The sequence below is a fragment of the Leptopilina boulardi genome, unplaced genomic scaffold (genome assembly GCF_019393585.1).
Source record: "Leptopilina boulardi isolate dan_hultmark-lab unplaced genomic scaffold, ZJU_Lbou_2.1 LbouV2_348, whole genome shotgun sequence".
In the NCBI taxonomy this organism is placed as follows: domain Eukaryota; kingdom Metazoa; phylum Arthropoda; class Insecta; order Hymenoptera; family Figitidae; genus Leptopilina; species Leptopilina boulardi.
In genome coordinates this window covers 201,789-225,189 of record NW_026137916.1, presented here as the reverse complement: position 1 = coordinate 225,189, position 23,401 = coordinate 201,789, and the positions used below count along the sequence as shown (strand labels likewise).

At 24.3% G+C, this 23,401-nt stretch overlaps 3 protein-coding genes across 6 annotated transcripts in view; 2 read left to right on the top strand and 1 right to left on the bottom strand.

The window, feature by feature from the left end:
- The first annotated feature begins 231 nt into the window (after window positions 1-231).
- On the top strand, window positions 232-6,650 carry LOC127286118 (putative sodium-coupled neutral amino acid transporter 10). The gene is made up of 6 exons (XM_051312429.1): window positions 232-1,284; window positions 3,093-3,363; window positions 3,446-3,582; window positions 3,749-3,976; window positions 4,502-4,709; window positions 4,975-6,650. The coding sequence occupies exons 1-6, from the start codon at window positions 802-804 to the stop codon at window positions 6,354-6,356; spliced, it is 2,709 nt and encodes a 902-aa protein (XP_051168386.1). The 5' UTR covers window positions 232-801; the 3' UTR covers window positions 6,357-6,650.
- A 639-nt stretch (window positions 6,651-7,289) lies between these two features.
- Window positions 7,290-13,270, top strand: LOC127286115 (mini-chromosome maintenance complex-binding protein). The gene is made up of 8 exons (XM_051312424.1): window positions 7,290-7,501; window positions 7,862-8,136; window positions 8,624-8,968; window positions 10,148-10,476; window positions 10,652-10,831; window positions 11,013-11,256; window positions 11,352-11,522; window positions 12,739-13,270. Exons 1-8 carry the CDS (start codon window positions 7,498-7,500, stop codon window positions 12,928-12,930), a joined length of 1,740 nt encoding a protein of 579 aa, XP_051168381.1. The 5' UTR covers window positions 7,290-7,497; the 3' UTR covers window positions 12,931-13,270.
- Window positions 13,241-23,401, bottom strand: part of LOC127286116 (protein FAM166B-like) — a 25,051-nt gene continuing 14,890 nt past the window's right edge. For 2 of the 4 annotated variants that reach the window (XM_051312425.1, XM_051312428.1), the window contains exons 2-5: window positions 22,526-22,601; window positions 19,736-19,892; window positions 18,641-18,895; window positions 13,241-14,584 (exon numbers count right to left, since the gene is read on the bottom strand). In XM_051312425.1, the coding sequence (XP_051168382.1) occupies window positions 14,355-14,584; window positions 18,641-18,895; window positions 19,736-19,892; window positions 22,526-22,601 (718 nt within the window). In that variant the 3' untranslated portion in view covers window positions 13,241-14,354. The remainder of the gene's footprint in view (window positions 14,585-18,640; window positions 18,896-19,735; window positions 19,893-22,525; window positions 22,602-23,401) is intronic. The other 2 variants (XM_051312427.1, XM_051312426.1) reach the window with 2 other exon arrangements.

The window sequence follows — 23,401 nt, the reverse complement described above, 5'->3', positions numbered from 1 at the left end:
AAATTGAAAAAGTAATAAAACAAATGTTTTATTCATTTGAAAGTTCAGAACTTCAGACACAAATTCATACTCTCCGATTCTTCTTTAAACATAATAAAAATAATAATTATATAAAAGTCAATATTTTGAATTTTCAAAATTGTTGTTCGACATAAATTTTGTTCTTTCTTTTTGTCGACCAATCACAAAACGACAACAGATAACGAAGAATGGTGATTGGATAAAATTGTAGTCCGGAATCTGGATAATAATAATGTTGCGTGTGAGCACGTCAAAAACCAAAACAGTGCATCCAACTTTTGTATACGTGATATATATTATTGGAAAATATTACAAATTATCTTTCAAACGATAAGTGATAAATGTGGTTCTTAAGTTAAAGCATAAATCAATATAATTTTTATCGACATTTCTTATTAAGTGTTCTATTTTAAGAAAATTTGTGATTAGAAGAAGAATTTTATATTTCTAACCTCACTTTCTTTAATTGCGACAGACGTCAAATAATAACGCGCATAATTAAATAAATGTGTTTTTATATGTATATTTAGTTTTAAATATCATAAATCAAGTGTCTTAAAATTGTATTTTCACGAAAAAAAAAAAGAAGAAAACAACCGTGAAAATGAGGAAAATTGTTTTTTTCATAAAACTAAGATATTTAAATCCATTACACATATCTAAATTCAAATACATCTCTTAGTAATAAGAATTCCATTTCTTTTTTTTATAATTCTCTCACAAAAAAAAAAAAAAAAGTTTTTTCTAATTTGAAGACTGATTATCGCATAATAAATAAAAATGATTTCTCATCTTTCACATGTTATGACACTGGCTAATGGAGCTATTGGTGTTAGTGTCTTAGCAATGCCGTTTTGTTTTAAGCAATGCGGTATTATTTTGGCCATATTATTACTTTTAGTGAGTAGTATTCTTTCGAGGCTCGCTTGTCATTTTCTTCTTAAATCAGCCGTAATGTCACGGCGTAGAAATTTTGAATTTCTTGCATTTCATGCATTTGGTCGTATGGGTAAATTTTTCGTTGAATTATTTATTATTGGCTTTCTATTGGGAACGTGTATTGCATTTTTTGTTGTTGTCGGCGATTTGGGTCCTGCAATTATTGGCAAAGTAATTGATAAAAATCCAGAAAATATTCGAACAAGTTTACTTATTACAACTGGTACATTTATTGTTTTACCACTTGGATTACTTAGAAATATTGACAGTCTTTCGAGTATTTCAACAGCTACTATTGTTTTTTATTTTTTCCTCGTTTTAAAGGTAATAAAATTTGTAATTTTATTTAAATTGTATATGATGTATTCCACGCCAATGTGTAAGTCCATCTTCGATTTTTTTGAGATTTTTTTTCTTTAAGTACTAATTGAGACTAGCTTCCATGAATTTTTTCAAATTTTTTTAGCAAGCCGTTTTCGAGTTATGGAATTTTGAAAATTGGAGAATTTTCATGACTTTTAATTTTTAAATACTCATAACTTCCTTAAAAATGCATCAATTGTAAGAGTCTTTTTTTCAAAATGTGTGTTTTTAAACGTACTTTTCAACAAAAAAAAATCGAATTTTTTTTTTTAAACGATATTACTATCAAATTTTTGAGTTTTAATGATAAAAAGTCATTTTTGTCATTTGACGTACTGATCGATTTTTTTCAAAAAAACTACTTTTTTTTTTTTTTTTTTTTTTTTCTTTTAAACTACTACTTAAACTTTTAAGGGGAGGCATCACCCCCAATTTTGACCCACTTTAATTTACATTATTAAACGAGGTTCTATTTTTTTCTTGCATCATTTGGGTCTTAAAAACATACAGGATGGTCCAAAAAATGAAATTTTAATTTATGACCATTTTAGAAATTAAAGTCTTAAAAAAATTAATATTTTTTTAATAACTATCTTTTTTTACAATTTTGACTATTTTTCATCGCCAATTTTTTTCCACGCTTTTTTTAATGATTCTTAAGAATCTCTCGCATGGATTTTCAAGAATATTAATTTTTTCAAAAAATAAAAATTCTAAAAAGGTAAAAAATTAAAATTTTCTTTTTTTGACCACCTTATATGTTTTTAGGACCCAAATGATACAAGAAAAAAAATATAACCTCATTTAATAATTTAAATTTAAGTGGGTCAAAATTTTTTTTACAATATTTTCGGAATTTTTCAAAAATATTTTTGGTTTTTTCTTATACTACGTACTTTTATGTAATTTGATGCGCTGATTACGAAAATCATAGTGTCAAAACCCAAAAATTTGATTTTTATGGGGAAAACCATAAAAAAGTCCAAAAATTTATGGTTTTTTTCGTTTATTGGGTAAAATATACAAAATTAAAAAAATATATTTCAATAAGATCTATAACTTTTGTTTGAAAGTTTTTTTTTAATTTTGTATATTTTACCCAATAAACGAAAAAAACCATAAATTTTTGGACTTTTTTATGGTTTTCATCATAAAAATCAAATTTTTGGGTTTTGTCACTATGATTTTCGTAATTAGCGCATCAAAATACATAAAAGTACCAAGTATAAAAAAAACCAAAAATATTTTTAAAAAATTCAAAATTCAAAAATTTTTGAAAAATTCCGAAAATATTGTAAAAATTGTTTGCCCATTATCGGGCTAGGCTTAAAAGTTTCGTAAAAAGAAGTAGTTTTTTTAGAAAAAATTTTGAAAAAAATCGATCAGTACGTCAAATGACAAAAATGACTTTTTATCATTAAAACTCAAAAATTTGATAGTAATATCGTTTAAAAAAAAATTTCGATTTTTTTTTGTTGAAAAGTACGTTTAAAAACACACATTTTGAAAAAAAGACTCTTACAATTGATGCATTTTTAAGGAAGTTATGAGTATTTAAAAATTAAAAGTCATGAAAATTCTCCAATTTTCAAAATTCCATAACTCGAAAACGGCTTGCTAAAAAAATTTGAAAAAATTCATGGATGCTAGTCTCAATTAGCACTAAAAGAAAAAAAAATCTCAAAAAAATTGGAGATGGACTTACACTTTGGCGTGGAATAAATCATATATTATAGTTATTATTTAAAAATTTTAATTTTTTAAAACAGGTAATGGGAGAATCGACTCAACATATCTTTGCTGGCGATTGGTATGATCATGTATTTTTTTGGAGACCCGCTGGTATTTTACAGTGTTTGCCAATTTTTTCTATGGCACTATTTTGTCAAACGCAATTATTTGAAATTTATGAATCTGTGCCAAATGTTTCACTAGAGAAAATGAATGAAATTGTAAGAGGCGCTTTAAATATTTGTACAATTGTTTATATTTCTGTGGGATTATTTGGTTATATTGCGTGTTGTACACAACCTTTTACTGGTAAGTAAAAAAAAAAAAAAAAAAATGTTCGCTATTTTTGTTATGATACTTATTTAATTTTCTCTTTTTTTTTTCCTTTCAGGAAATATTTTGATGAGTTTTGAACCAAGTCCTTCATCGGAAGTGATCAAATTATTTTTTGTCTTCTCCGTTGCTTTTAGTTTTCCGCTAGTCATTTTTCCCTGCAGAGCAAGTTTGAATTCTCTTCTTTTCCGACGAGTAAATAAATCATTTTCTTATATGTTTTATATAATAAAATTTTCTTAAATTTTATTTTTGATATTAAAAGTTGTTTTTTAAAAATTGTTATTGTATTTAATTTAAATTGTAATTACATTGAACTTCATTTTTTTTTCAATATTAACGAAATATGTTTTTTTTTCAGGCATATCTACATGATTCTTCAAGCAGTTACATGCCAGAAACGAGATTTAGATTCCTGACATTTGTGATTGTGTCCATTTCATTAATTATGGGAATACTAATTCCAAATATTGAATTTGTTTTGGGAATAGTGGGAGCAACAATTGGAGTTATGATTTGTCTTATTTTCCCTGCGACATTCTTCATTTCAATAAGCAGTAAAAATACAAATGAAAGACTACTTGCTCAGGTAATAATTATAATTATTAATTTTTTAAAAAATAATTTCGTTTTTAAACCATTTTTTCTCTTATATTCCTATTTTTCTTTATTTATTTACAAATTTTATTACAAACTAGTTCAAAGTTTACAATTACCGTAGATTCTTTTTGGAAATTTCTCAAATTACCATTTCCTTAAATTTTCTAGTTTCTTTTAATTTTCTAAAATTCTCAGGTTTTTTTTTCTTGTTTTTCTCGTCTTAAACTCTTCGTTATGTTTAAATATTTTTCCTTCAAATTCACCTTATGTGAGAATCACAAAATTATTAAAAAAAAAAAATTTAGTTTCTAATAATTTAAAAATTATGAATTAAATCCTGACATTATTATTTTAATTCAAAAACGATTTTTTTTTGCTACCTTAAGTCGATTCAATGACTTATTTATATATTTTATCACTTTCTTTGTAACAATTTTTTTTTTCTATATTTTTATGTTTCTTTCTCTGTCAATTCTGCGTAAGTTTGAAAAATTTTCATTAAATTTGATTTCAGGTAATTGCATTTGTTGGACTTTTAATTATGATTTTGGGCACATACGTTAATTTACATGCAAAAGGAGAATCTCTCAATCCACGTATTATAATAACAACCGATAAATCTGTTGATCAGATGAACAATTTACCGTTTAATTTAATGAAAGATGATATTCCTGTGATTCCGAAAATACCGAAGAAACCAAATTTTCTAGCAAATGACAAAGGTACATTATTATATATAATTTTTCTAATTTATTTCAAAAAAAAAAAAAAATAATAATTTGATTTAATCAGAACTATTAATTTTGTAATCTTATCCAATTTTTGTATTTTTTCCTTTATTTCTTTCTTTTTTATTCATTGTTGTATTCAACTCTCTTTCTCTGTCAGGTTGTCGTCAATATAAATCCCTTTTTGTAACTTTTTTTTTAATCTGATATTTTTAGAATTTTCTTTGAATTAATTTAACGTATTTTCCCTTTTCCTCAGACTCGAACGCTCTACCAGAGTGGAATCTTCCTAAAAATATTCCAATTCCCGCTCTGCCTAAGGATATAGTAACTCCAAAATCTGTTGTTCAATCTCCAATTGACGAGAATGTTGTTATAAATTCGATTCCAGAAACAAATAAAGTCATTGATTCTGTTAAAGAATCAAAGATCGAGTATAAAATTGATGAAAATATCAAAAAAGAAATAAATCCCGAAATTCAAAAAGAAGAAAATTTAAAATTAACAAAAGTGAAGGATAAAATAATTGAACCGCAAAAAAATGAAAATTTAATTCATTCCGATGCGATAAAAAAAGAAGAAACAGAATTAGCAGCAGCTGGTGAATTATCACAATTGGATGATGCGCAAAGACATGAGGAATTAAAAAGAACTTTAGAGAAATATAAAAAAGAGCAGCGAGAAATGATGAAGGAACAAAAAGAAATTTTAAAAGACATTAAACAACAACAATTGGAATTACAAAAGAAAAAGGAAGAAATTCCAAAAGTTTCTGAACAAGAAAAGAAGAGTGATAAAATAAAGGAAAAAGAAGAGGAAATAAAAGTAATAAATATCGAAACTAATAGGAAAAATACAATACAAAAGGAAAATATTTTCGATAAAAAAGAATTAGAAAATGAAAAAAAGAAACTCGAAGAAAAAGAGAAATTGGAGTTTAAAGAAAAAATTCCAGAAAAGAAAATTGAAAAAATTGAAGAGAAAAAAGATATTGAAGTAAAGACACAAGTAAAACCAATTATCATCGAAAATGAAATACTCAATAAAAATTCTCCATTAGATTCTGAGAAAATATCTTCTGATCATATTTTGAATGCTTTAACAAAGAAAATAGTCAACAATGTAATAAAAGAAGTGAAACAAGAAAAAAATATTTCACAAAAGAATCATTCAATTTACAAAAAGGAGACAAATGTAAATAATGAAATAATTAAATTACAAGAGTACGCAATACCAATTGCATTGAAAATGAATAATAATCAAACAAAAACCTATAATAATACAGAAAAATTGACGGATAAAAAGAAAGTTGAAGTTGGTAGAGATATTTTAGAAAATAATGAAAGAGAAAAACGTGATATTCATGATACAGTGAATAATGAGACAAATAAAATTGTCAATAATGATGTGAAAAAAATTTGCGAAAAAGACAAAATAATTATCAATGAAAATATTAAACAAGATCCATTAAATGTGATTGCTATTAAAGATTCTCTTATTGTGACAAATAATTATTTATCGCAACCAAATTTTGTTGACAAAATTTCTATTGAATCGAATAATTTAGATTTAAATGAAAAAATTGTTAAATTAAATAAGAGAGATCTTAAATATATTAATTTAGACGAACATGAAATATAAATGTGTACAAGAGACAGAGAGAGAGAGAGAGAGAAAAAAAAACATTCGTTATATGTAAATATTAAAATATGTGTGATATATTATATTCTATCATAATATCATTTTAAATTTAGAAAATTTGTGGAAAGTGTGAAAAAAATCAAAAAGTATTATTTTTGCATTTCAGCATAATATTGTATAATGTATAATATTAAAAAAAAAAAGAATAATTTTAAGACAGTTTAATAAAAATATAATGTTAATGTTTGTATTTAAAATGTTGTGAAGAATATATATTATATTTTTTGACTGTGATTTATCTTTATTTTTTTTATTTTTAGACTTATTAAGAAAGAATAGAAACAAAAGTGTAATATTTAAATATTTTTAAAATTATTCAAACTACATATTATCCATTAATTTTTTAATAATGAAAAAACAATTTAGAGATTTTTCAAAGTATTTAAAAATGCAAGAGTGTAAACAATTTAATTGTTAACATTTTGAACCATTAAAAATTGCATATTATGTATTTTAATAAAAATTACAAGCATTCAACAAATAGAGGAAACGATTTAAATGAAAAAATTTAACAATCGTTTTTTATATGGTAAACATTTTTTTATTTTTGGGACGCATTCGCATTTTCTAAAACATTAAATTAAAAAAAAAATTCAATTTTTAAAAATTTATTTTAATATTTGTTTTTTTTTGCATTAATTGATTGTTAATTTATTTGGGTATGGAGATTATTATTATTATTATTATTGTTATTATTATATATTTAATTAGGTACTTCAATAAATTTATTATTAATTATTATTATGTATTTTTTATAAAAATGAAGCGTAATTAGTAGATATTGATTTTACATTTTGAAAAATCCGCGTTTTTTCTTCAATGATACCAATCTTTTTTTTTTATAAGTTCTATTGGTATTACTGGAACTATTTATATATACGCAAGTTCGCGCGCTTTTACACGCATTTTTATCCTTTGTCGTGTACAACATTTATTTATATTATTCCAAAACAAAATTATTGTTTATATTAATTAAAATTGTTTTTAAGACAATTTCAATGTGTATTTTATAAACAGGTGTATCTTTTTCAGTGATTTGAATAAAAAATTAAAGAATCTCAATTTTTTATAACCTCCAAAAATGAGTGAGTATATTATATTACTGATTTATATTTTTTATTAATTTAATTATAATTTTAATAACATGACATTATTATTTTAACAACAATTGTTCTATAAATAATAATTAGTAAGTGTAAAGACAATTGGCTTTCTATGAGATTAAAACATATTTGGAATATAATATTTTTAAAAATCTTTTGTTCTTTTATATCTACATCACGTGTAAATGTTTACATAACAATATTTATTTTGATTAAATTATGTATTTACCTTCTCAATGTTATTTGTCATAAATTTTGTACATGTTTAAGAAAATCAAATTTCAAAGGTAAGTAAGATTTGGGTTAATTTTCTCGTTTACCGTTTTTTTTTTTTTTTTTTAGCAATGAACGTGAAAGAATGGACCAGAGAACATTTCATGTCAAATCAATTGAATTGCAAGCAGCATCTTGAAAATTTAAATGTATTTGAGGAAATTCCTTGTTTGAATAGTTCATCTTTGGATTATTTTAAAGAAGGTCAACTAGTCAAATTTCGTGGAATGATTCAAGATATTTTTAATCCAGAATATTATTATGAAAATTTCGAAGTTAGAGACACAAATACTGGCGCATCTTCAATTCGAAGTGGCATGTTTATGGATTTAATACAATGTTCGGTAACAATTTATTAATAATTATTATTCAAAAAAAAAAAAATGTTTTATTTTTATTTTCGTAAAAAAAAAAAAAAAATCTATGATTCAAATTGCCATGAAGGGAATCATCAATCAGTCCCGTTGAATTTTTATAGACGTTCCGGACATGATGAATGGCAAATAGTAAATTATAAAGAGTAGTTACAGGTGTGAGATACTTTAAGCGTAGTCTATCTCATGTATGATGCTGCTCACAATTTCTTTTTAATAATAAATATTAATTTAATAATTTTACTAATTTTTTTTTTTTATCTTATTAAATATTTTTTTTCTATTCAATATTATTTTGAAAATACTTTATTATCTATTTAATAATTCAGGTTTTTTTAAAATACTTTTTATGAATTTTTTTTTATTTTTATTGTCTTTTTTGTAAAATGTAATTTACAAAAAAAATGTAGAAATTCATTGACTAGAGAATTGCATAAAATTTTTTGATATTTTTTAGTCCCATGAGGAAGTTTCTATGAATTCGCCGAGAAACAAACACTCGGAGCGTCAGCCTTTTTTTGTTATATCAATTCCTGGATTAAATAATTGGGCGAATAGTAAAGGACCAATTATTGATATTGCCAGTGTAGAGAGGAGTGTAAATAAAAGAACACACGAAACTGTTGAGGAAGAATCAATGGATTGTTCAGAACCAACTAAAAAGAAAGAAAAAACATCAGACACTGATGAGGGTACAATGGAAAATTCGAAAAATAACGAAACAACATCAAGAATTGTGTCCAAGGAACATTTATTAAATTTTCCAATACCAAATCAAGATGGAAAAGCTTGTATCGTGAAGGTTTGTTCATTTTATAATAATTTATTTTAATTAAAATTGTAAGCGATTGACGGACATACAAAAATTTATTTTTTCCTTTAAAATTTTAACTAAAACAGTTAAACCTTTTTTTATTAAGGAAAATTATTAATTTAGTGGAAAATTAAATTATTTTTTTTGAAATAATTTTTTTATAAGTTCAGGCCTCGGATTATACGACTTTTTTCGACTTATTTTAATAAAATGCAACTTTTTCTTTCTTTTTTTTTACATTTTTTAAAAAAATGGTTAAACAAAATACGTTTTTTAGTATACAATGCAAATCTTCAGATCGTCTTTAGATCTTTTTTATTTTAATTATTTAACAAATTTTTAACTAAAATTCTTCACTAAATTAATTATTTTTAATAATTTTAATGTTGAAATTCTTCACAAATTCAATTATCTTAAACTATTTATCAATTAAAAATTTTAGGAAATTTAAAAATTATTTACAATTTACAAAAAAAATTGGCAAATAAAATTACCAAAAATTTCAATTTAAAACCTTTAAATATTTAATTATTTTTAAAATTTTCCATCTAAAACTTTCTGAAATTTAATAATTTCAATTATAACTCTTTCGAAATTCAATTTTTTTAATTCATTTTAATATTTCTTTAAAAATTCAATTATTAAAAAAAGTTTCAAATAAAAACTTTAAAATTGAATTGATTTGAGATTTTTTTTTTTTAGAAATTTGTTCTACTTAATTAAAATTGAGGAATTAAAAAAATGAATTTAATATCTAATAACATTAGTTATATAAAGTAAAATAATGTTCCTAAAGTTCTAAACGTACAAATGAACGAAAAAATTTGAATATTGAATGTTTAATGTACTTTTTTATTTTTTTAATTACTGTTGTAATTTTCAAATAATTTATAGACAACAAAAAAATGATTTTGTTCATTTGAACGTTCAGAATTTCAGGCACATGTAAAATACTTATTAAATTTAATTGAAATAACAAAATCGACTTTTTCGACTTTTTTTTTTAATGTAAATCGACTAAAACGACTTTTTTGCGCCTTAAAGTTGATCCGAGGCCTGTCCTCTAGTAAATTAAAAATACTTCAGTATTTTTTTTTTTAGAAAAAAATGTTTTTCAATATTAAATTTTTTTTTCACTCAAATTTTGAAAAGTTTTTTTCATTCTAGGTTTATGAAAATGAAGAGACACACAAGCTAAATGATGTGGTTGATATTATTGGTTTTTTATCTCTCGATCCAGCTCAGTGTACTGTTAATGCTGTCGATGAATCTATGGACGATATGGAAATACAAACTCATAATCCACCTGTTTCCATGGTTCCACGATTGCATGCAATAAAAGTTATACCATTAAAGAAAAATACAATTTGTCGTGATCCAGTAATTATGTCAAAAGCTGAATTAATTCGAAGCGATTTACAAATGTTTTTGAGTAAACTCTTATTCGATGACATACTCGCAGCTGAATACTTAATTTGTCATTTGATTTCTTCAATGTTAGTTTCAATTTACTCTGATTTTTAAATATAATCTTCAAATTTTTTAAATCTTTTAATTATTATTTATAAATAATATTAAATTGAAAATATTAATATTTAACAAATAATCTTTATAAAAAAAAGGTTTTTTTTTCACTGAATTTAAAATTAAAATTTTATTTTTTTGTTACAGATACATGAGAAAAGATTGTCTCTGTCTTGGTAATTTTCCGATTAATTTAACTAAATTTCCATTGGAAAAATGTAAAAATTTTCCAAAAGAGCTTTACGGCGTTATATCACAATTAATACCAAAAAGTCATTACTTAGAATTAACTCTGGAGAGTCTTAACGATTTGAGTTTTACTCCAAAGTAAGGGGATTTTCTTTATTTTTAAAAATAAATTATTCAATTATATTGGATATTTAAGTAAATTATTTAACTAATTTATTTTTTAATTCATTTATTTTATTTATTAATAGTTATTTAGTTACATTAATAAATTTTTTAGAAATGAATTTATTTAATAAATTACTTTTTCCTTTATTTAAAGGAAGGATTATCAATGTAACAGATTGACAAGTGGAGTTTTACAATTAAGTGATAATACACATCTTGTAATTGATGAAACATGTTTAACAATGGGCCATGTTACACCTTGTGGAAGAACAAATTATGATACACTCAACAAACTCGTTCAGTTTCAGAAAATTTCTTATGATTTTCAATTTTACATGGTGGATTATGAAACGGACATTCCAATTTTAATTTTATCCGAGAATAAATCTTTCATACCAGTAATAAGTTTAATTAAATTATTATTAAAGTTTTTTCTAGTTGTTCATTTTGTTTTGTTTTATATTTAACATGAAAATAAAATTTTTATTTTCAGTGTGCCACACAAGTACCACTTAAAGTTGACGAAGAATCAGTTAATGTTTATCCACAAGTGCTTGAGGCAGCTAAACAATATTTGAAGGATGAAACTAGATTGAATAATATCAGACAGTATTTGAATATTTTAAGGCATGGAAACTTTGAGTTTAATGATCAAATGACAAAGGTAAGACAATTATTGAAATTTAATTAATGGAATTTACAGATATTAATTAATGCTTTAAATTATAAGATATTAATTTATTTCTTACTTTATTATTAGGATTAGTTTATTGATTTTTCGTTAGAGCTGTTGTGTGTTTTTTCTTTAATTAATTTAAGGAAAGAGATCAGTAAAATTTTAATCTATCTAAATTTACGTTCTTGGCAGGTGACAAATTTTTTTCTGCTATTATTTAGGATCAAAAATTATTCGGTTTATTAAATTTTTCCAAATTTTTCCATTTTTAAAAAATGAAACAATCCTCATAATTTACGTAATTTTTCATCTCTAATTTTTTTTACCGTTTTCTTCCATAATTCTAAACAATCAGAAGTATGGATTTTGAATTTTAACATTTTCAAATAATAAAATTTTCGTTTTTGGAAATGGTTTTAAATTTTAAATGAGAAAGAAATTTTTAATTTTAAAAGAAATTTTAAATGGAGGGAGAAGTTAGATTAATTTTTATTTGTTTAAATAAATTATTATTATTATATAATTAACTATATAATCATAACTCGGAGCTCAGTTTAATATGAACGTAGCTCATTTTCCGAATAATAAAATCGTCTCTTAATTTCCATTTAATATAATCGTATCTCAAATTTAAACATAATAATTATTATAATTCTCATTTAAGTTTTCGTAAAATAAAAATTAAATATTAAATATTAAATATTGAATGAATATTAAATAAATAGGCAAAAAAAAAATTAATAAATTTTATTGTATTTTTATTTATTTTATTAAATATTTTTCAAATCTTTTTTTCAGTATTTCAATAAAAAATAAGAAGAAGAATTAAAATTAACTAAAAATCTAAACAAATTGTTCATCATTTCTTTACGTTAATTTAAATAAAAGAATTAAATTTAATAATTTGTTTGAAATAGATTAATGACATAATTAAAAAAAACTTTATTTCAAAAGAAGAAATTATAGTTAATAACAATATATTAAAATTTAAAAAATTCATTCAGAATATTTTATCAAGTAGATTTTATAAGGTTATGAAAATAAATATAAAGTACCTATATAATTAAATTAAATTCACGATAAAATCATATTGAACTGAGCTTCGAGTTACGATTATATATTAAAGGGAAATTGAGATACGATTATATATCAACGGAAGGTGTTGAAATGTGATTTGAAAAAAAAAATCTATTTTTCCCAACAGATTATACAAGAGGATTTTGTGAAGATGCGACAGGTAAATAAATCTTTTACAGGTGATAATTTACATACATTAATGGTATTTGCACGACTCATGGCATTGTCATATGGAAAAAATACTTTGACTTTGGAAATATGGAAAAAAACTTTTGAATTTGAGGCAGAACGAATTGGCAGGATTCCAATACGTAATTAATATTAAAATTTATTGATTAAATAATATTTTAGATTATTATAGTAATCCTCTATGTGATAATGACAAATTTTGAAAATTTAAAAAACAAATCTATTTTATCCACTAAATAGTTCTGCTTGACAGAATAAAAAAAAAAAAATTAGTAAAATGTCTTTCAAAAATTTTTTCTATTTATATTTTTCTATTTTTCTTGTAATCAGAGACGTATAAAATGCCTTAATCTTTTTTATTATTATTATTATTATTATTATTAATTTAATGCATTTGTACTTTTTTTTTGTAAATAATGTATGAAAAGTCAACATAAATATTGTGAATAAGAGTATTTATTGTGTCTTTACATGATTTGTTTTTCATTTGTTTAATTTTTATTTACATAATTATATTACTAGCTTTTAATAATAATAATTATTAATATTTCTTAAAGCTACTACTTTACACATTGGCTATGTATTATTCTTGTCGATAATGTCGAAAAGAATTACTAGCACATATTGTAAGTACAATTTCATTTTTCTTCGTTACGTTTCCAATTGGAAATTCGTTGAAGAATAATTATTTAAAAATTCAAAAAAAAAAAAAAGAAAAAAAAAAAGATCATTGAATAGTTAAAATAATGGCTTAGATTGTTCTTTTACAATCGATGCAGTGTGATTGAATATTTAATATTTACAAAAATAACTAATTTACAATAATAACTAATATTTATAAGTAAAAAAATAATAATTATAAATAAATAATATAAGTACAAATAATAACTGTTGTTATTTAAAAAAAAAAAAGAAAGAAATTTTCAAGTTTTCACTATATGGACGGAATCAATGTACAGATCCTTTCATAATTTTGCGAAAAGATTTGGAATAGGCACATATTTTGAGATTTGAGTGTAATTCTTTTCTCGATCTTTTTAACTTTTTATATAGCCTTGGAGGTTTATTATTCCTTTCAATATTTTTTTTTCTTTACAACTTTTTGAGTTTTTTTTTTTTTTTTGATGTTTTTCTTTTTTAATCCAATTGAGTTATTTTTAATTTTTATTTTATGATAAAAAGAAATAATTATTTTTAATTACTCGTAAAATAACAAATAATTAATTATTGTTTTTTATTTTAAATGAAATTATCAAGTTTTTTTTTTTGTCAACTTTGCTTTAGTAATCGTCATATAAGTAATTTGAGAATTTAAAGCAATAAAAAAATTATTATTATAATTTATTATTTGAATAAAAATAATTATTTAAAATCGAAAAAACATAATTTTTATTTGTTTCAGAAAATATTTTTAAGTAATTTTCAATGAAATTGACGATAACTAAAGCACTGATATACAATTTTTTTTTCTTTATCAAAAAGTTGTAAAGAGAAATTCTTTTTGTTTTTATTTTTTCAATTTAGATTTTATGATAAATTTCTCGCTAATTATTATTAAGCCCTCGTGTGTCCTGTTTCGTCAAGATAATTAGCGTCTAAAACCCTTTGAATTGTATTTGAATCTTTAATTCTGCTGAATCGATCATCGCGTTCCTTTTGAAGGAGTTCCAAACCTTTTTTCGCTGCTTGAGTATACCTTTTTGAAAGTGATACCTCACCCTTTGCCCCTGGAATGTGTCCCGTGTATCCGACAATTGGTGGTCGTTCCGGTGACACGTGATGATCTGATAACAAAAAAAAAATTGTTCTTTAATAATTATATTCTTCAGAAATAAAAAAAAAAAATGATGGAATTCGTTATTTATAATATTGTTAATTCATTGTAAATGAATTTAATTTTAAAAAGCATTAATGTACGAAAGGTTTTGTCCTGTCAATTTTTTAAATATAATAAAAAAAATAAATAAAAAATATGTAATTTATGCATAATTTCTCGATTAGAAAAAAAAAATGTTAGTAATGTTTCAAAATGAAGGTAAATTTTAGTTTTGCTTTTTTTTATTTGATTTATTACAATGACCACTGAAATCCGGGAGAAAAGAATTTTCATCTAGAATTATAATTATATTTATTTTATTCAATATCAAAAATTTATTTCTCTTAATAATATAATAATTAGTAAAATTTCTGGTAATTTTTTTGTGTGTTTATACAGTTTGCATTAAAATTAAAAAATTGCAAAGGCAATTTCAATCAGTTGGAATTCATGTCTTGATTTTTTTTTTTAAACACGTGGTAAAAAAAATATTAAGGAGGTTCTCTCCCTACATTGCTAGTCAAAACAATCACTATTTAAGTTTTCATTTTATTCACGTAGTACTAGCGTAACGCTTGGCAACGTTGTATTTATATTCCCCCCGTTCCGTTTCGTGTCATCTGTAAAGTTTTTACATTTTTAAATTGTTTTCCATTTTTTGGAAAAAATAAATCGAGGTTTAGAAATTTTTATTAATTTCTTGCTATTAAAATTTTTTAATTATACTTTTTATTGCATTTTATATATTCAGGGAAGTTGTCATGTACAGTGTCTATAATCTAATTTCATTGAGTTTGAATTATATTTTTCTTTCATTATCCTATGAATCTTATTTATTATTTTATTATAAGAAGAAGAAAAATATTCATTGCATTTTTATAAAATAGTGTAAACAGATATTATTATAATAATAAAAAACTACTGCGATATTGAGACGGTTTTGTTAATTTTATTTAATAAAATTACAAAATGAATTAAATTAATTTACTTTTTCATTTTAATCAATTAAAATTAATTCAATAAATTTAATTTTTAATTTTAATTCAATTTAAAACTAAAATAAAAAAGAATTTAAATTAATAATTAATTTTTTATTACATATTTTACTAAATATTATAATTTTTTTTATACATTTTCCTGAAATGTGTAAGAAAATTATAACATTATTAAATTAACTTTATCAATATCATTTTTCAAAATTTTCAATAATAAATTTATTATTAAAGTAATATTTATTAATTATTATTTATTATTATGAATCTTTGAATTTTGAATTTCGCGCTTTTTCTATACCTAACCCACAAGAAGCAACGTTGCCAAGTGTTGTGCTGCGTATCTTTCAAATTGTCAAAATGATTTTTTTTTTTTTTAAACAAAATAATTAATTTTGAGTTTCGCGGGTAATTTGTTTTTGTGTTATTAATTATTATCAACGAAACATGGGCATATTTTGTGTTAGCGGCGTGAAGCTCGTGGAAGTTCAGAACGCAGCATGTGATTGTTGGGTTCGTGTCACGTGATCACAGCAATGTTAATTTTTTCGACAATTTTCTCGTAAGTAACAAATTAATTAATTCTGTTGATATTTTGTAGATAAAGAAGGTCAATGAGGTGTGTAAGTGTTGATATTATTGTTAAAATCGTTAAAATAATTGGAATTTATTAGAAAATCCCAACAGTGACGTCATTCCTAACCTCAATTTTTCTAACAATTTACCAATGTTTTATCAATAAATATCAATAGTTTCGCACCTCACTGCCCTTTCTTATCATATTTTAGACTTGTCCACAAAATTTCATCCGAAATCATTTAAGAAAAGAAAAGTGGATGAAAAAATTAATATTGCGTCGGTCACGTGACCTAACAATCACATGCTGCTAAATACCTTCAGGAGTGCTCGAATTTTTTCAATTCACGATCAAAAAAGCTTTAGAGGGTTTAATTTTTTTTTTGCAATTCGTGAATTATTGACCTGTTTATAGACACTTGGTCAACGGTAGTGTATATTTTATATATTTTTTCCATTTGAAGTTGATTTCGAGAGTGCTTGAATTTTTTTTATAAGTGTTGAAATTAGTTTTTGTTATTTTAGTAAATTTTTTGTATCAGGAGTGTTCGCAATTCTTAAAATCGCGGTCGCTTAAATTTTTAGAAGTTCATTTTGTTTTTTGATTATATTATTTTAATTTTGATTATATTTTTAAATTGCGTGTGTTTCCTGCACATCTATAATATAGTCGAAAAAGAATATGATATATCGGTTGCTGACAAAGGTAAGAGATAAAAATTTTTTTAAATAAATAATAATTACATGCAATTGTTTTTCTACTAAAAAATTGTAAAATACTATATTAATTTTCTTTTTTTTTACAAAAAAGTGACTATTGTAATTATATATTTAATGTGTAAAGTATTTAAAAAAAAAAAATAATTTGTGTTTTTAAAAGTTTATTCAACTTTAGACGGGGAAAATATTTTTTATCGTTCGAAAACCAACTCTCTAAATCTGAATAAGTGAAATTTCACTTAAAATGTGTCAAAAGTCTTCCACGTAGAAAAATAAGTGTATATGCACTTAAAAATAAGTGAAACTTCACTTATTTTTGAGTGAAAACCACTTATTTAAAAGTGCATATACACTTATTTTTCTACGTGGAAGACTTTTGACACATTTTAAGTGAAATTTCACTTATTCAGATTTAGAGAGAAGAAATATAAGAGGTATTTTTTTTTTTAAATTTCAGTGGTCACTCTGATTATACTTTAATAATTAAGAAATTAAAAATTAATTATATTTCGACCTAAGTTGTAGACTAATTTTTAAAAAAAAATTGTAAAATACTTATTGCAGAAATGATTTTCAAGATACTAATATTGCGAAATAAAAAAAGAATTCTGCTAAAATTGTTATTTTTTTTAAGTACATTTTTCATGATTCCAAACAATTAATTATATATCAATTTTCAAAAATTTCTATTAAAAAAATAAAAATTCAAAAATAAAATTTTTTTATTTTCATTTTTATTATCTTTTTATTTTTCTCTTTTGTAAACTCGTTTAAAATAAATAAATAATATAAAACAATTTCAAATTCGAAATAAATTTCAGAAAAAAAAGTTTTTTTTAAAAATATTTTCTATTGTGAATTTCATGTACAATCTTTAAATTCATATTTTACAATATTACAAATTTTAATAAAATTCTTTTTTTCGTGATTATTTTCAAAATCATTTCCGCATAGATATATGGATAATTTTTTTTAAAACTAGTTGGCAACGACTGTGGTCGTATAATATATATATAATAAAATAAATCGAATGAAAAAAGTAATTTTCTCCAACGCCTGCTCTGAAAGTGCAACTTTCTTGGTTAGAAAAGTATTGGGAAAGTTGAACATTAATTAACTTCTCGGCCGAGCGTGGGGAAAGTAAATCGTAATATTTTTTTAGTTTTTCTTTGATCTGAGTGATCTGATTTGACTTCACGTAGGATTAGATTTCTTTGTAATTTAAAGAAATAAAATAAATAGAAGAACTTATTACTAGCGACATCTAACGTAACTTGAATGAACTGCGTGATTAAAGTTTTAACTCTGAGTGTGCTCACATTCACGAAAACGACTATAGTGTTGCTTATTACAAAATAATGTTGACAGTTTTGTTCTGATTTTTCGTTTTAATTTTTGTGAGAAGATGGACTTTGATATCGATGACGATATTAGTGATTTAATAAATAATTTAACTCCACATGAAGTACGAAACGAGGGCTCTTAAAGAGGAAAAGCATCTAATTCCGAAAAAGTCGCGTGGAATTCTTACTAATTTATAAAAATGCATTTCCTCGCGAGGCGTTGGAGAAAACGTCGTGTGCGACACGTGGGAAAGAATGATTTTTCTCAAGTGATTGCTACACTCGCTACGCTCGGGCAGCAAACTTCACTCTCGAAAAATCATCCACTTTCCCCACTAGTTGTACAATGTACTATTATTGTCATATACAATAAAGGATGAGTTAGTCAATTACTTTTTAAAGAGTTACCAAAGAATTTTCTTTCTTTGTGATGATGATGATGATGATGACCATGATCTTTCTCAACTTGTACATTGTCCTGTCGAACGCGTGATAAAAGATTTCGTGGATCTCTTCTTTCCGCGTAAGCCCTCATTGAATCCCTTCGTGCTCGTAATTTACTTTGTGTTTCACGCCAGTCTTTAGCACCTTCCTCAACAGCCCTCATAAATGGCAAGCCATATTTATTGTTGAAACCAGGAATATAACCTGAAAAGAAAATTTTATTTTTTATTCAATATTGACTTACCCAAGAAGCACGTAATATATCCTCAATATTAAGGTAATATTACACGTGAGATTCGTAATATAACGCTGTAATATTACAGTAATCTTACAGTGATCTTAAAATGTCCGCCTCAAGGTAATATTACTGTAATATTAACGGTAATATTACAGTAATATTACAGACTGATTTGAGTTATTCATAAAGCATAAAAAACGTAAATATATTATAAGTCAATTTGGCTTGTTGGTAAAACTCTGGACTCGTGTGCTTTGAGTTCGGGGTTCGATTCCCTGGATGGGTAGATTTTTTTCGTAAAGAAATGTTCCCATAATATTACTGTAATATTCTCTTGTAATATTACCTTAATATTACGGTATAATATTACTGCAATATTACTGTAATATTACCTTAATATTAGCGCGTAATATTACAGTAACATTACTGGTAATATTACCTTGAGGCGGACATTTTAAGATCACTATAAGATTACTGTAATATTACAACGTTATATTACGAATCTTACATGTAATATTACCTTGATATTGAGGTTATATTACGTGCTTCTTGGGTACTTAATTTTTTAAAAATATATTCACTTTCTTATTGTAATAATGAGTCATAATAATAATAATTATTATTATTATTACTAATAATATTATTATATTTATTTTATTATTACTAATAATTATATATTGATTTTATTATTTTTTAAATTTGTGTACAGTAAAACTTGGTTAAGTGGGACCTTGATAATATTCTTTTTTTTTCATTCCGTCTCACTTGGCGAGGTTTGACTGTAGTAAAAATTAAAATGTTTGTACCTGTATACCCTAAGATGTATGGTGTCGTTTTAAAATATTGACCGTCATTCTTCCAATCTCTTCTAATGTCTTTCTCATTGGGAATAGTTATTATTTCCTCTGCACCAACATTTGGTCTATAAGGTCCTGTCTTCAAAATATTTTTCTCGAGTAGTTCCTGGCAGATAAAACAGCATTTACTTACTTGAATCAGACAAAGTTTTGTGCAAGCACTGGCTTTTTTTGAATATAAATTATTATTTATTTCTACACTTATTTTAAAGTCGGTGAAGTTCACATCGATTACGATCATAGAAATTTTAAAAACTAAAATACTGCATAAACACAACAAAACATTACAAAAAACTTTAAACAAAAATTATACTTAACAAAAAAACTTAAGTTCAATCTCAAATTAATTAGAAAAACACCCATAGTATAATCCCCAACATTGACATTTTTCAAAAAAAATTTAGATTTCATTACACACACAATTACATTGCAAATTCGATATGTCAAGTTTTTTCTACGCTTTTACGTGTATTTTGTGCGAGAATTTGTAATAAAATTGTTTGTCTAAGAAAAATTGATATTTTTATGAATGTTTTCTTCATAGGGGTTGCCTTAAGGGTGGTTATAGGGTTTTTCTCCTATTTGTATCGGGGTGTCAATTTTTTTCTACACTTTTAAGTGTATTTTGTGCCAGAAATTGCATTAAAATAGTCTGCCTAAGAAAAATTGAATTTTTTGGAAAATATTTTATGACGAAAAACGCTTTAATGTTGGTAATAGAGGTCTTCCTCTACTCGTAACGGGTTGTCAATTTTTTTCTACACTTTTCGGTGTATTTTTTGCAAGAAATTGCATTAAAATAGTCTGCCTAAGAAAAATTGAATTTTTTTTAAAATTTTTTATGACAAAAAGCGCTTTAATGTAGGTAATAGGGGTCTTCCTCTACTCGTATCGGGCTGTCAATTTTTTTCTACACTTTTAGGTGTATTTTGTGCAAGAAATTGCTTTAAAATAGTCCGCCTAAGAAAAATTGAATTTTTTTGAAAATATTTTATGACAAAAAGCGCTTTAATGTAGGTAATAGGGGTCTTCCTCTACTCGTATCGGGCTGTCAATTTTTTTCTACTCTTTTAGGTGTATTTTTTGCAAGAAATTGCTTAAAAATATTCCGCCTAAGAAAAATTGAATTTTTTTGAAAATATTTTATGACGAAAAGCGCTTAAATGTTGGTAATAGAGGTCTTCCTCTACTCAAATCGGGTTGTCAATTTTTTTCTACTCTTTACTGTGTATTTTGTGCCAGAAATTGCAATAAAATAGTCTGCCTAAGAAAAATTGAATTTTTTTGAAAATATTTTATGACGAAAAGCGCTTTAATGTAGGTAATAGGGGTCTTCCTCTACTCGTATCGGGCTGTCAATTTTTTTCTACTCTTTTAGGTGTATTTTGTGCCAGAAATTGCAATAAAATAGTCTGCCTAAGAAAAATTGAATTTTTTTGAAAATATTTTATGACCAAAAGCGCTTTAATGTTGGTAATAGAGGTCTTCCTCTACTCGTAACGGGTTGTCAATTTTTTTCTACACTTTTCGGTGTATTTTTTGCAAGAAATTGCTTAAAAATATTCTGCCTAAGAAAAATTGAATTTTTTTGAAAATATTTTATGACGAATAGCGCTTAAATGTTGGTAATAGAGGTCTTCCTCTACTCAAATCGGGTTGTCAATTTTTTTCTACTCTTCGGTGTATTTTGTGCCAGAAATTGCAATAAAATAGTTTCGATAGTCGTAGTACAGGTGAACTTCACTGACCTTCATTTAATTTAATATTAATTGTATATATATATATATATATATAATGATTATTGTATTAATATTATGAGCCATTTGCACAAAACTTTGTCTGATAAATTGTTAAATTCCTATTCGCCCTATTGATGATTATTTATTTTTATTTTATTGTATAATTATTTTATTATATTTATTTTAATAATCATAAATTTATATATTTAATTTAAACCAGATAGAATAAATTTTAATTATTTTAATAATAATTATTAAATTTGATAAGTATTAACTTTATATTAAATTAAATTTAATTACTTTTAAAATATATCATGTTAAAAAAGTTAATAATATTTTGTTTTAAATTTTGGCATTAATTTAACTTTTCTTCATTTTTTCTTGATTATTAATTTTATTATATACTATTTTTTTAATATTTAATGTCAAAGTTAGAAAAGCAGATTCTGCAGACATAGATTATGTAATACCCTAAAAATTAAGGACATGTGATAGTTGTGATTCCACATGTTTCTCCGCAGGTTTTCTCTCAAAACATTTTACGTCGGTGAAGTTTACAAAGTTTATGACCAACGATTGAAAAAAAAAATCTACAGGGTGATTTTTATGTTCTGGACCTCGTAAAATTTTTCTTTTAATTCCATTATTTTTGTTTAAAAAACGAAAAAAAATTAAAATAAAAAACATTTTTATGGTGTCCAAAACATAAAAATATATTTTCCTTTCGGAAAATAATAATTCATTTTTTACCTACAATTTTTTCTTTTAAAAATTGTTAAATGAGAAAAGTTGCAAAAAATTTTTAAGACAAAAAATTATAATAATAGGTGTTCAGAAAGATTTTTCTTTTTTCTAAATTCGTTGATCATAAAAGGTTATGAACTTCATCGACGTGTCTGTTGTATCTGCTCTGCTTACTTTATTGACATTAATATTTGTCAAAGAATATAATAATATTTATAATTACCATCTCAAAAAATTATTGCACTTATATACTTACTTTCATTATTTCTTCTGTACACGCTCCAAATCTTTTACCGACTCGAAATTTAAGGGTTGGACAATGTCCGGTATATCTGTAACAAAAAAAATTATTTTTTTTTTTTTAAATAAAAATTGTTTAATAGTTCATATTTCAAGTTCTGAACGTTCAAATGAAGAAAAAATTTATTTACTAAACGGACCTAAGGAGCAAAATATTTTGGGTTATACGTTTATTACCCAAATAGCACGTAAGCTTGCAGCAACCTTGCGGCAAGCTTGCCGCACAATATTGCCAACCTTGCACGGCAAGCTTCAAATGTCCCACTTGACCCAAGCTTACATGGTAAACTTACCGAAAGAACCAAAAAAAACCTTTGCTTTAAACCTAAATGTTTTAAAAAAATGTTTCGTCTAATTTATATAATAAAATTTACATAATAAAATTATATAAATTAGACGAAACACTAAAAAAAATTGTTTTAGGTTCAAAGCAAGGTTATTTGGAAACCTTGCACCAACCTTGCTGCAAGCTTACCGTGCAAGCTTACTGAGCAATTTTTTGATAATCTTATTGTGCAATATTGCAGTAACCTGACACTGCAATCTTGCAGCAACCTTACTCTGCAATCTTTCGGTAAGCTTACCATGCAAACTTGGATCAGGTGGGACATTTGAAGCTTACAGTGCAAGGTTGGCAATATTGCGCGGCAAGCTTGCCGCAAGGTTGCTGAAAGTTTACGTGCTATCTGGGTATAGCTTTACCTTGATTGTAAGTTTCTTTTTAATTATATAAAATCAAAATCAGTTTTTATTGATGATTTTCAATGTTTAATGCTTTTTAATGAAAGTTGATCCTCTTTGTGTATTTTCACTCCAAACTTTATAAACATAA

Excerpts from the sequence above, each read along its gene's own strand:
- LOC127286118 (XM_051312429.1), top strand. The coding sequence starts at position 802 with ATGATTTCTCATCTTTCACATGTTATGACACTGGCTAATGGAGCTATT. Across the intron at positions 3,583-3,748 it reads ATTCTCTTCTTTTCCGACGA|GCATATCTACATGATTCTTC; the intron begins GTAAATAAATCA and ends TTTTTTTTTCAG. Across the intron at positions 4,710-4,974 it reads TTTTCTAGCAAATGACAAAG|ACTCGAACGCTCTACCAGAG; the intron begins GTACATTATTAT and ends CCTTTTCCTCAG.
- LOC127286115 (XM_051312424.1), top strand. Across the intron at positions 8,137-8,623 it reads TGGATTTAATACAATGTTCG|TCCCATGAGGAAGTTTCTAT; the intron begins GTAACAATTTAT and ends GATATTTTTTAG. Across the intron at positions 11,257-11,351 it reads AGAATAAATCTTTCATACCA|TGTGCCACACAAGTACCACT; the intron begins GTAATAAGTTTA and ends TTTTATTTTCAG.